Below are 18,457 nucleotides of genomic sequence, written 5' to 3'. Positions count from 1 at the left end.
TGGGACTCCGCAGAATATATTTTTGGTGTTTGAGGTGAACGGTGCTCGGTAGGTTCTTTCGTTTGTTAGGAATGAGGAAAGCCACTTTAGTGCGAATTCCCGTATGCCACATTCCATCAATCTTTTTATTAGTGTTGCGTGGCTGATTGTGTCAAAAGCTGCTGATATGTCCAATAGTATAAAGGCTGATTGTGCATCATTGTCTGCGTTTATTTTTAGGTTGTCCCATATCAATAGAAGTGCTGATTCTGTTCCTCTCATTGGTCTGAAGCCACCTTGTGACCGGTCCAGTACGCTATATGTTTTGATATATTTAAAAAGGATTTTGTACACTTGGTTCTCTAGGATCTTTGGTGGGTAAGGCAGGCTGGGTATCAGTCTGTAGTTACTTGGGTTTTCTGGGCTTTCTGATTCCTTTTGTATCAGTGGTTTAATGTATGCTGATTTGAAGGAGGGCGGTATTATTCCTCTTTTGAGTGATGGATTCATTAGGTTCGGGAAGTGTGTCACCGGGGGTCTGCGGTTGAGGATTCCTTTGAAGATGTCCCGGGGCAGAGGTCCCTTGGGGATCCTGTAAGGTTGGTGTCCTTGATCAATGTGGCGAAGGTCTCTTCTGTGATTGGTTCTAGGCAGGTGAGTTTTGCTGTAATCAGTGTTTCGCCGATGTCTGTGGTCCGGCAGCATTGGTTTTTATTGGCCCAAGCTAGTTTGATGGTCTCCTGGATTGTGTCTATTTTTGCTCTCAGGTGGTTGGTGATGTTCACGCAAAGTGCTTGTGTCTGGTGATGTAATTCTTGCAGGAAGAAGGTTTTTTTAATCTCTTTGATGATTTTGAAGAGTTCTTTCTGTGGATTGTTTGCAGATTTATTCTTTTCGCATAGTAGCACTTTTTTGCTTTGAAGACTGTTGATTTGTATAGTGTAAGGTGTCTTTAGTATTTTATTTTGTCTCGTCGGGTGTATTGTTCTCTCCATTTTGCAGTAGATTATATTTAGTTCTTTCAGTTCTTCTGTGAACCATTTTGTTGGCAGGTGGTTTTTTTTTTTTTTGGTGTTGCTTAGAATGTTTGTTTGTGCCAGTTGGTCAAGGGCCCTGGTGATCTAATTGTTGAGTGCGTCTTCTGCCTGCTGTGTCTATGGTTGTTTCGGTGGGTTCTGTTTTGCTTGGGAGGGTTGAGTTTAGAAGTTTTCTTACGGCCTCTAGGTCCAGGTTCTTCCAGTTTCTTTTCTTGTTGGCATGAACTACTTCCTTCCTGTCTGGTAGGCGGGTTTGGGTTGTGATGTAGAATGATATTAAGTAGAGGTTGATCCATACCATTGGTGTAGGTGGCGTGGATGTTCATAGTGTTTCGCTGCATAAAATTTCATCCAGGGTGTGCCTGGTGTTGTGGGTGGATCCATTTACTATTTGCTTGAAATGCAAAGTTTCCAGGAGTTCGGAGAGTGAGTTTGCTGTGGACTCGTTTTCTTTTTTCCAAACCATATGTTGAAGTCTCCAGTATAACTATAGTTGTTGTGGTGGTTTGATAGCATGGTGGCTGTGTCTGCTAGTTTCTTTGCAAAGTTGGGGTTGTAAGAAGGTGGTCTGTGGATCAGGGAGGAATACTATGTTGGTTTGGTTGTTGAGTTCTGTCTTCAAGAGGAGGGATTCATAGAATTCTGAATTGGTTGTGATGAGTTAAGATGCTCAGATGTGTTCTTTGTGTATGATTGCAATTCCGTCTCCTCTTCGGTCTTCTCTGTTGGGGTGTATTAATGTATAATTGTGTGGTATCGCTTAGTTCATGATGGCTTTAAGTTGTCTGATAACCAGGTTTCTGTGAGAGAGAGCACGCCTGTGCCTCCTTCACTTAGAAGGGCATGGATTTCTATTGAGTGTTTTGCTATGGATCTAACGTTGAGAAGGCTGCAATGTAGTTTTTGATTTTCCTTTTGAGTTGTTTGTTTTGTTTGTTCAGCCCGGTGTGTTGTCGGTTGGGTTTCTGTTGCTGTTGAGTTTTTCCTGGTTGAACCTGTTGGGCGGTGTGGTTCTTTGGTGATCAGTCTCTTCGTCGAGTAGACTGATGAGGTTTATGGCTGGGTTGGTTTGTTTCGGCTCGTTCCGGGTGGTGAATTGTGGAGGTATCCATTTGTTCCACTCTTTGGTGATGTACGGTGTGTAGAGGGTGATGGATTCCAACTTGTCCCTGATTTTGGTTGTGGTATTGTCCATGGTGTAGACCGTGTTGGGGTGGTTTATTAGTTGTCATGCTGCGTTTTGTGTCCTGGTGCGGTCTGTATTTGTAGTGCTGGTTGTCTGTTGGTTTGTTGTTGCTGGGCCGTTTTTGCTTGCCACACAGTTGTATGTGGAGAGGTAGCATGCAATGTAGTCTCTTTTCTCTGTTCTTTGTATGTCTACTTGGGCCGTTTGAGGTGTTTGTTGTCCAGTTTTTCAGAGTTGTGGGATCATGCTGGTCGGTACCTTCCCGAGTGGTTTAGGTTTTCTTATTTCTGTTTTCTGCTTTGGCTTTTTTGTCTTTCTTGTGTCCACTCTTTGGATTAGTGTGTTTCCTAGTCCTTCGGGTTTAGTCTTTGCTGCTTGTGGCTTGTTGTTGCTTGTCATTGGTGAGGTTGTGGATAGTTGAGACCTCGGTTGAAAGACCGTCATGGTTTGTTTTGTTTATTGCTCCTTCCTTTTTGGTTTCTATGTGGTTTTTTTATTTATCTTGGGGGTCCTTTTGGTTATGGTTGTTGAACCGCGGGTTGTAGAATGTATCCATTTAATTAAATCGGCCTATTAAAAGGGCCTTTAGTGTTAGACAGCAGATGGTTCTGTTGGTAACATAGGTGAGTAGCACATGTAATTCAAGCTAAATTGTAACCAGATATAGATTTAGGTTCCCTGGGAAATAAACCGATCACAAGCAAATAGAATTGATATATTGAAAAGTATGATTCATTGATGCATTTTCTTAGCTGTGTAATTCTTGTAGTCCTAAAACATATAGGGTGTCTGTCGAGTCACAATATTACAAATCTGAATAAAATTAAATATCTAAAATGAAAACCCTGAGTAGTTTAATCATAATAAGGCTTTTCTCTAGCAATTTGGGATCGCTGGAGACCTTGAGCATACAGAGCTGAAATGTGAAATGACAAGCCTTTGGGATGGTGCCTGCCGTAATTGCAATCTATTGCTTCATGAACACATTGAACTGGGGGGGGTGCTGAGAAGGGGAACCGGATTCCTAGAGTACAGTGAGGAGGTTAGGTGCCACTATCCCAGTATTACAAAAATAAACCACATTCCTGAGCTCAAGCCAAGTTAATTGTAACAAAGTCAACCCCACAAAAACCGTGTTGCATCTATGCCCACGCAGTTTATATTTTAATTAGGCCAATATTAAAAGAACTAAATGTTGAGCCGATATTTGTTTCTGATGCCAACACTTGTTGCTTTTAAACTTAATTTGAAAAACTGTTTCTTTTCTTAATGAAACACCCAATTGTACCGTGTTGGTCTAGATTGTGGAGTATTGTATTCTGTTGCTCAGAATAGTCCTTCGTATTTGTAGTTCTCTGTGTGGATGTTTGCCAATTGGAATGAAAACATGTGTGAGGGCACTATGGGCTATCCTTACGCTCCAGGGAAATGGAACGCTGCAGCATGTTATACTTGCACTGCAGTGAAATGGAATGTTGCAGCACATTATCCTAGCACTCCAGGGAAATGGAACACTGCAGCACGTTATCCTTGCACTCCAGTGAAATGGAACGCTCCAGCACGTTATCCTTACACTCCAGTGAAATGGAATGCTGCAGCACGTTATCCTTGCACTCCAGGGAACTGGTACGCTGCAGCACGTTATCCTTACACTCCAGGGAACTGGAACGCTGCAGCACTTTATCCTTGCACTGCAGTGAAATGGAACACTGCAGCACATTATCCTTGCACTGCAGTGAAATGGAACACTGCAGCACATTATCCTTGCATTGCAGTAAAATGGAACGTTGCAGCACGTTATCCTTGCACTCCAGTGAAATGGAATGCCACAGCACGTTATCCTTGCACTTCAGTGAAATGGAAAGCTGGAGCACGTTATCCTTGCATTCCAGTGAAATGGAACGCTGCAGAACTTTATCCTTGCACTGCAGTGAAATGGAACACTGCAGCACATTATCCTTGCATTGCAGTAAAATGGAACGTTGCAGCACGTTATCCTTGCACCGATATTGAGGATGATTTGGCCATCTGATATTGCTGCCCTCTGTGTTAACAAAGTAATCAAGCAGGAATTATTAAACATGTTTATAAGTGCTTTGAAACACATTGTGTATAGGCGCTATATAAATAAACTAGCATATCATACTGCAAACATAAAGCAACCATTTTAATAACCTCTCAGAGAGTTCACTTGAAAAGCTGCAATGAGAACAGGTTTCTGTCTAATGAGCCTTTCTAATAGTGAACACAAATTCTTCATGCTTCTGCAGTGTTTCAAGTTGGTCTCGGCCTTGCGTGTTGCCGTGAGACCCCTCCCGCCACAGACTCACACAGAGATCAGTGCGTGCTGTTCGGGCTCCCCAGTCGCTCTGCGCTTGTTCTTCTTCTTGCTGATAGATTTTTATCCATCAGCTGTGATTTTTGGATACCGAGGCTTGAGCCTCATTACTCCATCTTCTCAGGTTGAGTGTTGAGCCTCATTACTCCATCTTCTCGGGTTGAGTGTGTAGTCGTGGGTTAGGTTTCTTCTTGGTCTGTGTGGTCTTGTCACAGTAGGGCTGGTTTCACAGGGTCTTCGCAGTGATGGGCCGCGGGTAGCGGTCGAAGGAGTTTGCAGTGGTGGCAGTGAGTCTTCTGATCAGAGGGTTCGGGTTCTGATCCAGTTCTTGGCAGAAGTTCTTACTCAGCTTCGCTAGATGTTCATCCAACATCTCGATGTCCAGGTCTCTGTGAAGGTCAGCTATCCTTGTGAAGAGTGGAGCTCCAGACGATATCCGCAGGGCCTTGTTCTGGACTATCTGAAGACTCTTCCGGTGTCGCTCATGGCAGGTCATCCATGCTGGGGAGGCATAAGTCAGGGTTGGTCTGATGATCGCCTTGTAGACGTTGATCTTTGTCCGGAGGGGCATGGACTTGTCCTTCAGGAGTGAACGCCCCGTTTATTTAAAGGCATGAGGCGGAGTGCAACGCAATTCCGCCGCGTGCTGATCCCTTAAAGGGGCAGCACCACATGCGGTATTGCAGCCTAGTCCATTGAAAAACACATGTATGTCTATGCGTCAACATTCCAGGTGTTCTGCATTTCCCATTCTGTGCTCTTTATGGACATGCATGTTTCAATCCGAGTCGCCTGCGTGTATCCTCTTCGGGCCCACACCCCCGTCTGCCATACTAAAGCCTAGGCCCCATCACGATTCTCCCGTGGTCCCCCTTGCTAAGTCATAGCGTGTCTGTAAAGCCTAGTTGTTCATGTTACTCGCCACGAAAGAACACATCAACACGTGGTGTCTCCTTGTTGCTGCAGAACCACGAATGCCTTTCTATTCAAGCATTTTGCAGTAAAGTTTGAGAAAGCCATGTGCAACTTTGCTTTTTTTGGAATTCATTGCATGACAAGAGTGTTACTTTAATTGTTTTCGTATCACAAAAGGGGTCTGACAAACACATGCGCCTAGTTTCAGTCTGTCCAGTTTTCTGATTATCAGATGGTATTTGTTTGCTAATCATACGCGTTGTAGTGGGCAAAGCACGTGCATTGACTTTCTGCTCTTCTCCTCTTGCAGTTTTTTCTTTCCCGAACTCGCTCAACGAGGAGAACATGCTGAACGTTGCCAAGCCTCTGCCGAAGCAGCTCTGGGAAGCCAAAAACGTAAGTTCCACCGAGAGAGAATGCCGCCGCCTGTCTCCACGATGACGTCATCACACAAACAATATTACCAAGGCGTAAAGGGAAACCAAGACCCACGCTGACCCTCAGAGGTGGACTAAGAACCCAAAGAGGCTCTGGAAATAATTTTCAAAGACGGCCCATATGACACATTTTGAGCAAGCCAAACCCTTTTACTATGAGCACATTTGTAAATAAAATAGGCAATTACACAAAAGAGGCCCAGGGTGCAGAGGCCCACTGGGAAATCTCCAGAGTTCCCTGTAGGCCAGTCCACCCCGGCCCAGGGTGCAGAGGCCCACCGGGAAGTCTCCAGAGTTCCCTGTAGGCCAGTCCACCCCTGCCCAGGGTATAGGGGCCCACCGGGAAATCTCCAGAGTTCCCTGTAGGCCAGTGCACCCCTGTTGACCCTTCTGCCGAAACAGCTGGGTATTCGCCTGCGTGCTCTGTCCTCATACAACCCAAGCACCAGACTTGTCGAAATATCAAACTTAACAGCAAACCCACATGATGTGCATCCGTGTGAATCAGAGATGCACTACCATATATGCAGTGCACGTCCCAGTGCACACTGTATGTATCCAACACCAGCTTATCACGAGATGAAATGCACATTTATGCACAATGAAAGGCTCTAAGTAAATTGCGTCAAGTGCAACAGTTTCTCCTACGTTTTTAGTCAGCTGGTAGCAGAACAGGAACAAATTCAATGTAAATGCGCTCTCTGATATCCCGAAAATCTGTTAGCTCGCTGATAATCAAAAGCTCCAAGCGCTATACAAAATGCACATAATATAACCAAGTGTAGCAAGAACAATAATCCTGAGACTAAGGGCCTGATTCAGAGCGCAATATAAAATAAGTGTCATTTTGTGCTGAAACGACACTTGTCTTAAGTGCTCAATTTTCTCTATCTTTATAAATATAAGCACAGAATATACAGGAAAAAATGTCCTTCCATCACAAAAGTACACTTTTCTTATTTTACATGGCGCTCGGAATCGGGCCCTCAATGAGTTAGAATTCATCATTCACTAGGTAATAGTCAATATATAAAAAAAGGGCTCCCCGCTATTTCCTCTAGCTAGCGCCAGAGAACGTCTTTGCTTGGGGGCTCCCAGTAATCCCCTAACTGTGTCCAGGTGCAGACGAGACAATTGTTCTCTGTCTCTTGAGTCATGCATTTTAGTCCGTTTGCTGTACCCCATGGGCAACTATAAGAGCCCGTAATCTTGAAGACGTGTTTGTATTCTTGGGAGGTGCAGGTTAAATCACTTGGGTACTTGCCAGATGTTTGGGTCCTCAAACGATGGCAGGCGCCCTCTCCATGAGGGCTGAGGGTGATCAATTTTCTCCTCCTCCAACTTCCAAAGTATCTTAAAACAAGCCGGGGTCTCCTCGTTGGAAATATTGGCGTTAGTCTTTTGATGATCTGTAGATGGATCCGTTTTTGGAGGAATTAAACCGAGATATTTGCAGATTCTTATATTTTTACTAATATATGTAATCCTTGTATGATCCATGATATCTTAAGCCATGACATTCATCTGTGCCCAACCTGCAAGTCCACTTTGACCAAGTTGTTGACATTCTGGAAGGAAGGAGTACCTTCAGCGTGCCTCAAAAGGGGATCCTGGGAATAATACTGGAAACCGATCCTTATTTTTTCATGTCATACCAAAGTTTCATTATCCGTACAATATTTGAATGTTCCCAAACAGTATAGGTGGCGTCTACGCTTGAGCAAATGACTAAACTGGTGGTTAGATTTGTATACATTCGGGCAACGAGGGGGGGGGGGGTGGGAGGTGGCTCTATTTTACAGTCCCTGAAGCCAGACTTGAATTGGATATTTCAGTTATCCAATTATGAGTCAGCTAGTGTTTGCCCCCCATGCCAGTGTCCTTTCAAGACCTTAGCAGCGTCATTTCTTATTGATTCAAAAGAGATCTATAGTTTTTATCACCATTGAGTGCATTTTTTCAAAATTAATGATAGGTATCTGCGGTAAAATGCCTTTGGAAAAGTTGGTTTCATCCGGTGACATTCACCTCCGTATGATCAAGCGAACGCGTTTACTTCCCTGTAGATCACACACGGTGCCCATGCATAGCAGCTCTGCACAGCGCCTTCATTTATCTGCATTGCTTGTGAGTTACTGGTTTATCTGGATAGTTCCCAAAATGTTGTAAAGCATTCCACAAGACATTACACCCAAAAAACTATCAACAGATCAAAGGTTTTTTGCTGTGGTCATCGTTTTCACAATCCAGTCGTCCTGCTACCGATGCCGCCTCTATAGCAACAGACTGGGCGTTCGTTACTTTGGGTAAATATCTTTTGGGAGTAAGATTATTCTGCCTGAATGGCTTAGTTGCTCCGCGCTCTTATGGAACCGCTTTGCGTCCTGATTTAGCACAGGCGTGGGTGTGTAGCGGTTTCCACCATTTTAGGATTAGAGAAATAACGGCCTCTCCCCAAGTTCCCCGGCTTTTCCCTTCGTACACCATTTTGGGAGTCCATTGGGAGTCCAGCATTGTTCCAGAAAGGGTCCAATGTCTGAATTAGCTGTCACTAATTCTTCTCTCTGCAAACGATCGAAGACACAGACGGTTTCTTTTTCAGTTTGGGAAAATCGAAGGGCATCAGTTTTTTTTTTTTTACAGTTGAACTATAATACAAACTTCGATTTGCTGTGTTTTTGCTATTATGGGCCCACTTTTTCCTCCATATTAAATTAAATGCCATGTTAATACTTAAAATAGTTTAAACTGCATAGTTTGATCTGCTTCCTTAGCCTAATGGGCTAGTTAAAACGAGCATTTTTTTCTAAAGTGGATATTTGTGTTTCTATATCAAGTCGAACTTGCTTGATCACGCTGGCCGTACAGACAGAAATTTCCAAAAGACATGTAGGAAAGTACCATACTCTGGAAATTATTACCAACTCCTACTCCCTTGGTGGCTGGTCCCCACTGTCGTCTCCTCCTCCTGGTTGCTGGTTCCCACTATCTCCTCCTCCTGTTGGCTGGTTCCCACCATCTCCTCCTCCTGGTGGCTGGTTCCCACTATCTCCTCCTCCTGGTGGCTGGTTCCCACTATCTCCTCCTCCTGGTGGCTGGTTCCCACTATCTCCTCCTCCTGGTTGCTGGTTGTCATCCGCAGAAGTCCTGACTGGCGGATTCTTCCGCGTTGGGGATGGATGCGCAGAGGTAGAACGTTTTAGTCCCTTCTTTGTGTCCTTGTCGCCCTAAGTAGCGCAGTGCCACTGGGAGTATAAATTCCCTCCTGTCCCAGTGGACTTCGCGTTGCATCCCTGTCATATGCTCTCTGCTTCCGGGTTCCCTCGCTCCTTTCTGCTGTCGCTCTTGTTCCTCGGATTGTCAGCAGTGTTTCCTGGGTTCGCCTTCCTTAGCGAAGCTCTCTCTCCTCTCCCTCTTGCCGCCTCTGGGGTGGTTCTATATCCTTTGCTATATAGAACCCGTTCTATATAGCAAAGGATATAGATCAGTTCCGTCCCCGCGGACTTGGCTCCGCCCACTTTCTCTCGCTTCTTGCTTCTTTGGACTCCTTGTCCCTCTCACCTTCCTTCGACTTGGCTTGCTGGGCTCTCTTGTGTTCCGTCCAACCCTTGGACTCTACACACCATAACCGGCAGAGCTCTCAAACCTCCGACATCATTCAGCGGATCTTCATTTCTGTTCCTTCGGATCCACGTTTCAGCAAAGCATCTTCCGACTTACCTGCTACCTCGCATTCCAGTCTGTGCTCCATCTTCCCTGCAAAGAAATAGAGGAGTCTACTAGTCATCAAGGGTTTTTCCCCACTGGGGTTTTCCCTTATTCCTGCTTGGTTCCGGAAGGGAGGTCCCGGGACAGCTGTCTATCAGTGGTCACTGTGGTCTCCCTCCGTGACAAGCATGCTCACCGGAAGAAGGAGAGAGACTACCTAGCCCGAAGACACCTACAAGACACAGACAACGATTTCTGCAGTTCAGGTGAGGAGAGTGTGAAGGAAGGGGGCGAGAAAGGAGTCCGGGTACGGAACTTATCACACTGGTCCCCACTGTCTCCTGCCCCTAGTGGCTGGTCCCCACTGTAGTTTCCTCCTCCTGGTGGCTAGTCCCCACTGCCGTCTCCTCCTCCTGATTGCTGTTCCCCACTGTCTCCTTCTCCTGGTTGCTGTTCCCCACTGTCTCCTCCTCCTGGTTGCTGTTCCCCACTGTCTCCTCCTCCTGGTTGCTAGTCCCCAATGTCTCCTCCCCTTGTTGTTTGTCCCCAATGTCTCCTCCCCTTGTTGTTTGTCCCCAATGTCTCCTCCCCTTGTTGTTTGTCCCCAATGTCTCCTCCCCTTGTTGTTTGTCCCCAATGTCTCCTCCCCTTGTTGTTTGTCCCCAATGTCTCCTCCCCTTGTTGTTTGTCCCCACTGTCTCCTCCCCTTGTTGGCTTGGCCCCGCTGCCGCCTCCTCCTGGTGGCTGGTCCCTGCTGTCTCCTCCTCCTGGTTGGTGGGCCGCACTGTCACCTCTCCTGGTGTCTGTCCCCCACTGTCTCCTCTTCTTGTTGCTGGTCCCCACTGTCCCCTCTTCTTGTTGCTGGTCCCCACTGTCTCCTGTCCTGGTGGCTGGTCCCCACTGTCTCCTGCCCTGGTGGCTGGCCCCTACTGTCTCCTCTCCTGGTGACTGGCCCCTACTGTCTCCTCTCCTGGTTGCTCTCCTCCACTGTCTCCTCTCCTGGTTGCTCTCCTCCACTGTCTCCTATCCTGGTTTCTGGCCCCCACTGTCTCCTCTGGTGGCTGGTCCCCACTGTCTCCTCCTCTGGTGGCTGGTCCCTACTGTCTCCTCCCCTTGTTGGCTTGTCCCCGCTGTCTCCTCCCCTTGTTGGCTTGTCCCCGCTGCCTCATCCTCTGGTGGCTAGTCCCCACTGTCTCCTCCCCTTGTTGGCTTGTCACTGCTGTCTCTTCCTCCTGGTGGCGGATCTCCTTGGTCTCCTCTTCCTCATGGCTGGTCCCCCACTGTCTCCTCTTCCTCGTGGCTGGTCCCCCACTGTCTCCTCTTCCTCGTGGCTGGTCCCCCACTGTCTCCTCCTCCTGGTGGCTGGTCCCCCACTGTCTCCTCCTCCTGGTGGCTGGTCCCCCACTGTCTCCTCCTCCTGGTGGCTGGTCCCCCACTGTCTCCTCCTCCTGGTGGCTGGTCCCCCACTGTCTCCTCCTCCTGGTGGCTGGTCCCCCACTGTCTCCTCCTCCTGGTGGCTGGTCCCCCACTGTCTCCTCCTCCTGGTGGCTGGTCCCCCACTGTCTCCTCCTCCTGGTGGCTGGTCCCCTACTGTCTCCTCCTCCTCCTGGTAGCTGGTCCCCCACTGTCTTCTCCCCTTGTTGGCCTGTCCCCACTGTCTGCTCCTCCTGATGGCTGGTCCCCACTGTCTTCTCCTGGTGGCTGGTCCCCCATTGTCTCCTCTTCCTGGTGTCTGGTCGCCTACTGTCTCCTCCCCGTGGTGGCTGGTCCCCACTGTCTACTCCCCTGGTGGCTGGTCCCCACTGTGATGGCCAATATAAGGCCCCCGTGGCCAGCCTCAGTTTGCAGCAAATCGGGAGATCCGACAGACGGGTGGTAAATCAAGCTTCATGTACCTATATCGCAAATACACAGCATACAGGTTCATCACCGGGGAAAAACAGCATTCAATAGGCAAGTGTTTGGGCAGCGGCTCTCCAGCACCCCCCACCCTACTGCAGATTTATAGAGCATATCATAGGCAAACGCTAATATGTTTCTGTACTATCACAATGGGGGTGTTACTTGGCACGACATTACAGACAGTTGGCAAGAGCCATCTACATCTTCCTTGTGATGCAATCCTGCTGGGACATCGTGTTGTATTATGAATCAGTGGCATTTGCAGAAACCCCTTCTGTTATCTCCCATGTATGGGGCTAATGCTAAACTTGTAGAGTGTAAGTGTAAGCGGAAGGGAAGGTCTGACGTGGCCTCTGCCCTAGGAGGGGTTTGGGCCTGTCTGGGGTGTCATGTAGAGCAGACCCAGGGAGGCCGGGGGAGGTGACATGGAGGGTCTGAGGCCTTACTGTATGGGAGAGCCTAATAGCATTGCAGAATATAGCATAGAAATCCTGCATAGCATAGTGTAGCAATCCTGCATATCATAGCATAGAAATCCTGCCACATCACCACAGGCTCCTCCCCTGGTTGCTGGTCCCCACTTTCTCCTCCCCTGGTTGCTGGTCCCCACTTTCTCCTCCCCTGTTTGCTGGTCCCCACTGTCCCCTCCCCTGGTTGCTGGTCCCCACTGTCCCCTCCCCTAGTGGCCGGGCCCCACTGTCCCCTCCCCTGGTCGATGGTCCCCACTGCCTCCTCCCATGATTGCTGATCCCCACTGTCTCCTCCTCCTGGTGGCTGATCCCCACTGTCTCCTCCTCCTGGTGGCTGATCCCCACTGTCTCCTCCTCCTGGTGGCTGATCCCCACTGTCTCCTCCTCCTGGTGGCTGATCCCCACTGTCTCCTCCTCCTGGTGGCTGATCCCCACTGTCTCCTCCTCCTGGTGGCTGATCCCCACTGTCTTCTCCTCCTGGTGGCGGGTCCCCACTGTCTCCTCCTCCTGGTGGCTGGTCCCCACTGACTCCTCCCCCTGGTGGCTGGTACCCGTGGTCTCCACTCCTGGTGGCTGGTCCCCACTGTCACCTCTACCCTGGTGGCTGGTCCCCACTGTCACCTCTACCCTGATGGCTGGTCCCCACTGTCTCCTCCCCCCTGGTGACTGGTCCCCACTGTCTCCTCCCCCCTGGTGACTGGTCCCCACTGTCTCCTCTCCTGGTGCCAGATCTCCACTGTCTCCTCTCCTGGTGCTGGATCTCCACTGTCTCCTCTCCTGGTGCTGGATCTCCACTGTCTCCTCTCCTGGTGCTGGATCTCCACTATCTCCTCTCCTGGTGCTGGATCTCCACTGTCTCCTCTCCTGGTGCTGGATCTCCACTGTCTCCTCTCCTGGTGCTGGATCTCCACTGTCTCCTCTCCTGGTGCTGGATCTCCACTGCCTCCTCTCCTGGTGCTGGATCTCCACTGTCTCCTCACCTGGTGGCTGGTCCCCACTGTCTCCTCCTCTGGGGACATGCTTCCCTATAATGAGTCTGAGGAAGGATACTAATGCTAGAGTTATGCACTGGTTTTTAGATTTGCAGCCCTATTGTTTTTTAGTAGAACATCATAAAGAAAGGGAACAAGGTACTGTTGATTTTGTTTCACGGCTCCCAATAGAGGCTGTGAAAACCAGTGGCATTAGGGGGAAGGGTATTTGTTAATTGTACATGTATACATCAAGTAAATTGTGTTTCAAAGCGGCCACAGGGCAACCGGGAGGGAACATGGGACCTAAAGGCAAATATAACAATGAAAGGAGAGGCGGTCCTACTCGGCCTTGTGAGCATTCAGAACGTGCAAGTGCAGAGAGAGAAGGGACGAGAGGGGGGTGGGGTGAGGAGTAAGTGCTAGGAGTACCAAGGAGGGAAGTGCTAGGGAGCAAGTTGCAAGCAACCGTTAATTGCCTGGTGAGAGTGGTCATCTGCCAATAGATAAGTGCAGGCCAGTGACATAACACAGGCTAGTGGGCGCACCAAGCTGAGTGCAGGAGTCAGCAGAGGCTGAAGGCGATTGATGGGTGGGAAGCCAGAACCCAGAAGGACACATAAGGCTCCTGGTCACCAATCTCAGCTACTGTGGAGTGTTTAGCAAAGGAGGGAGAGGGCGAAGCAGGAGGTGAAAAGGAAAGTCTTGAGGGGCTTCTGAAATTTGAGGAGATCTGGCTCAAGACGGAGTGGAAGTAGAGGCTATTCCAGAGGAGGGAGCCAGCTGAGGAAAGAGATCGGCCACTTGCTCACTGTTTAGTTGGTGCCGGAGGAACGTAAAGATCTGGAGGGAGCGTATTTAGTGAGAGCAAGTTGTAGATTGCGAGGTCCCAGGCCCCATACAGCCTTGTAGAGGATGCAGAGGGATTTGAATTTTATCCTTGCAGCAACCGGCAGTCAGTGGAGAGATTTTAGGGCTGGAGAGATGCAGTTCCTGGGCTTGCAGCCAAGGATAAGACTTGCAACCCTATTCTGGATAGGTCGGAGGGGACGTAGAGAGGAAGAGGGTAGATTAAGGAAGAGGCTCTTGTAGCAGTCCAGCCTAGATAGTACCAGAGCTCTAGCGGCATTGAGCTTCTGGGGAAAGTGAGCAAAGGAAGTATTCCTTTGAGGAGGTGGAGTTGAAAGGGGGCCTTCTTGGCAAGGACCTGGATGTGATGGAGGAAGGAAAGAGAGGAGTCAAAGATGACTCCCTGGTTTTTGGCTTTAGATGAAGGAACAGGGGCAGAGCCCATAGAGGGTGGCCAGAGTGAGGGGCAGAAAGAGGGAGCAGAAGATGAATCGGAGATGATTTCCCTGGGGATGATTCTGCTAGAAAACCTGGCCTGGGGCCCTTCCCATGTGGCCAAGGAAAGGCAGACGTTTCCTGATCCTGACCCTGGTGGGGGGTGTTCTGCAGGAGGATCACATTGGGGGGGTAGGGGGGAGTTTCAGGTCAGGAGGAATGGGAAACTCCCCTTAATAACTTCCCCAGAGACCTGACAATATTAATGGCCTATTGTAAAGTTGAAATCGTAGAAGAAAAAGTTAATTTGAACATTGGGGACTTCAAGTCCCACAATGCCCAAAGTAATGGGACGAGAAAGACGGATTTGGAGGCACTAGACTTCATGGCGCATTCTAGTGACCCACGCCGGAGAGGGACTGGTGAGTATAAAGGGCCCCTCATGTGCAGGACATAAGAAGAATTAGAAGGTGGGGTACTTGTCAACACTGCACGTTGCAGTAGCAGCAGAAGTTGAACAGAAGCTGAGATGCCGGAGCCACTGCTGTTTGTGAAGCGGATGTTGGTTTCGTGAGGGTCTCTACCCTTTATGACCCTAATTGCAGAGGCTTGTAGTCCGGTGTCAGGTGAGCACCGAAGTGCTCGTGGAGCGAGGAACGGTCCTCTAGGACAATATTAAAGTAGGTAACAAAAACTACCATTGCCAAAGCCAAGAAAAGGCAAACCTAACACAAGTAAATAAGAATCAATATTGCCAAGAGAGGGCAATTAAGAAGCAAACCAATTGTAACCCCTATTGCCAGAGAGAGGAGGAGGCAATCATTGTTCAAGATACAAATAAGCTATAATCAAGGCCAAAGGAGAACAAATGTGATAAAAAGCCATTTTCAGTATTTGGTTGATGCAAGTAATGGGAAAGCAGGATTGGCAGAGGAGCTAACCCTACTGATAGAAAAGTTGGTGCAGACAGCACCAAAAAGTTTCAGGTTTTAGAAGTAGTCCACACGGAAATTGTTGATACTGATATTGTTGACAACGAAAAAAAGACTTTGTTGTGGCAGGAGAGCAGCCCTCCTGATGGAAAGCATTCAGGAGGAGAGCAGCATAACCAGCACCAATGTGTTTCATGTCCTTCATTCCTTGCTGATGTTGTTGAAGGTCAAACGACTTACAAAGTTGTTTGAAGCATACTTTACCACAGAAGTACTTGTAGTGTTGGGGTTTTCTTTAGTCCTGGCAGGCGAGTATACCAGGGCAAGGTCCTTGTAGTGCTAGGCCTGGCAGGTGAGTGGACCAGGTAAAAGTTATTGAAGTACTGTGTTATGGCAAAAGACTGAAGAAGAAGGGTCAAGGCCACTACAAAATCTTTTGAATCATTGTAAAATCATCCTGACAAAAACATTGCTGTTGCTAAAGATGAACTGTGGAAGTGCTTTGTTTCCTAAGAAGGAGTTGCTTTGAACTCTTTGCTGCAAGTGGAGTGACAAAGAGTTAATACTTTTGAACTGTGGACAGTCTACGTGAGAGACTTTTGGAGCAAGAAAAATCTCGTCCCCAGAACTTTGTGTAAAATTGAACTTTCCTAATTTTTGAACTGTTGATATAAAGTCCTGCTTTGAATCTGGGGAAGGGAACATTACTAAGATTACAAGAAGAAACAGTTATTAAGCTTATGTTGGACAGAACTGTGATTTTATTATATTTGAATTGCTATCTATTGACTTCATATTGTCGCAACCTCCACTCTTGTGCTATTCTAGTGCTTTTGTGGAAAGTTAAATCTAGGCGTGTTTTTTAAATTGCCCACTACCCCAGTCTACTAGGCTGCCTGGTGAGCTGTCTCGTGCCTCCTGACTCCTGTCCCACTTTCCCCTCTACTTCCCTCTATGGCTCTCTGCATCTCTTCTATCTACTCTAGCTGCTGTGCTATCACCTTCCCCTCTCTCTCACTAAGTCCGGAAGGAAAACATTAAAAAAAGATCTCCTTTCTTGTAATCCTGGATTACTTATCACTGACATCTACCTCAGTGCCACGCCCACACAAATTGTCACTGACATCCTCATTTCTATCCCCTCACATAACCTATGGACTCTGCATCTGATTTCCACACTCTCCCCTTCCTCTCTCACCCATTAATGGTGGCACTAGATGGGAAGGTCTCTTGGCTGGCTTCTCATCCTCGAGGTGCATCATTAATGTCTCGCAATGGCACTATCATGGCCCAATGACCGCAACCCAATCTCCTCCTCTTTCACCTGCACCTGCCATCGCTCATCAACTTCCTTCCTGCTCCTGCTACTCCCCCTTCCTCTCTCGCAGCATCACCTTCACCACCTCTGACAGGTGTACCACCCCCCTGCATCCCTCCTTGGAAATCATTTAAGGGCGGTGACCGGCTTCACTTAGCCACAATTAATGCTTGGTCTGCTATCAAACATTCTTCCAACATCTGCCTCCTCCTTAAAGACATTGACCTGGACATTCTCGTTCTCACAGATACCGGGTTCAATTTCCAGCTCAGTCGCTGCTTTTGACTCCCTTCTCCCTGACGACTACAAGATCATCTCAAAGCCGCATCCCAACCGGACAGGCAGTGGTGTAGCTTTGATCTTCCCTGAGTGGGTGCCTTCTTCCCTCACACCCACCTGGCCCTACTCCTCCCTTGAAAGCCTGGTCTGCCAGCTTGACACCTCTCCCACTTCCTCTTTGACCATTGGTACTATCTACAGGCCCCTGGACTCTATCTCCTCTTTTCTCTCAGAATGCAACCATTTCTCCTCCTCTCTCCTGACCGCCAGCTCCAATCTCCTTCTCTTGGGTGACTTCAACATACGTTTATACTCCTCAGTCAAAGCCTCCACTCTCTTCCGTGACCTCTGCCCCTCTCTCTCCCTCTCCTCCCATCTGGCCCTACCCACTCATCTGGACACACTCTCAATGCCTTCATCCATTCTGATATCTTACTCTCTACCCCAATCTCCACCCCACTATCCTGGTCTGACCACACTCTTCTTTCCTCCCACCTTCCAGCCTAGTTGTGCAGCCAGGATTGTCTAGCAAGTGGAGCCTGAAGCTAATGTGGTTGGGCCCATCGCAGTAATTTTAACATCTGTAAATGCCCACACAGAACTGCTGAGTGGGCATTTACAGATTTTGGGTGGGCCTTGCCCACTCAGAATCTGTAAATGCCCACACAGAACTGCTGAGTGGGCATTTACAGATTTTGGGTGGGCCTTGCCCACTCAGGCCCTACCCTGTCTACGCCTCTGGTTTACAGAGATCTGTCCAATGAAGCAAGTGTCAGTTACTGGTTTCTCTTTCACCCCCCCCTCCTCCTACCTCCAACAGAACTAATGGCTCTGCTCTCAACAACCTAACTCTCGCCATCAAACTCACTCTTGACATTCTTGCCCCGGTCATGAAGATCTGCCTGAAACCTGCCTCCAAACAACACCTGGTACAACTCTGAACTAGCAGCCTTGAAACGCAAGTGCAGAGCTGCTGAACGGAAGTGGCAGGCCCCACGTGCATTCTCTGATAAACTGGCCTGTCCCCTTCTCCAAAGGCAATTTTGTGTCTCCATTTTCTCCAAGCAGAGAACCCACATCCAGGCTTGCGTCTCTGGAGCTCCTAACAATACGGCTGAACTCTTTAAAAGCTGCAAAGAACTAGTCAATACATCTGCAGTCTCTACCTCACCTCTTCCCCCCCCCCCCGGCCCTGTGCACTGCACTGGCCACCCACTTCACTGCTAAAACTCAGGACATCCCAAGTTCTCTCTCACCCTCTCCTGCCGCCTTTGGCCCCTCTTACTCCTTCATCCACACTTTGATCCTTTTCACCTTTCTCAGTGGACGAGGTCACTAGAGTTTTCCGCTCTATGAAGGTTTCTTCCAAACAGGTCCCCCCACCCCTATTCTTCCAGAACTATTCAGGACAATATCGGCTCCGTTGCCCCTGCACTTGGTGATTTCTGAAATCACTCAGTTGCAACTGGGTCTTTCCCCTCTTCTCTCAAGCACTCTCTTGTGCGCCCCCTCCTGAAAAAGCCTTTGGCCAACCCCTCATGTGCGGCTAACTTCCACCCCATCTCTCTCACTCCCTTCCATGGGAAACTCCTGGACAAGTTTGTCTAACCCCAACTGACCCAGCAAACTGAGTTTGTTGGTTGCCTGCATGACCATCAATCTGGATTCCGAGCATCCAGAGGTACAGAAATTGCTGAACAC

The 18,457-nt window shown here is 48.5% G+C and overlaps 1 protein-coding gene across 4 annotated transcripts in view; it reads left to right on the top strand.

Annotated features, from left to right (window-relative positions):
* The window catches only part of CRTC3 (CREB regulated transcription coactivator 3), a 537,535-nt gene that overhangs the window by 445,167 nt on the left and 73,911 nt on the right, over positions 1-18,457 (top strand). For all 4 annotated transcript variants that reach the window (XM_069625144.1, XM_069625143.1, XM_069625142.1 and 1 more), the window contains one exon: positions 5,766-5,851. In XM_069625144.1, coding sequence (XP_069481245.1) covers positions 5,766-5,851 — 86 coding nt within the window. The remainder of the gene's footprint in view (positions 1-5,765; positions 5,852-18,457) is intronic.

The sequence above is a fragment of the Ambystoma mexicanum genome, chromosome 11, assembly GCF_040938575.1.
Source record: "Ambystoma mexicanum isolate Mex_15411 chromosome 11, UKY_AmexF1_1, whole genome shotgun sequence".
NCBI lineage: Eukaryota > Metazoa > Chordata > Amphibia > Caudata > Ambystomatidae > Ambystoma > Ambystoma mexicanum.
The sequence above is the reverse complement of the archived record's forward strand: the minus strand, read 5'-3'. Positions and strand labels throughout refer to the sequence as shown.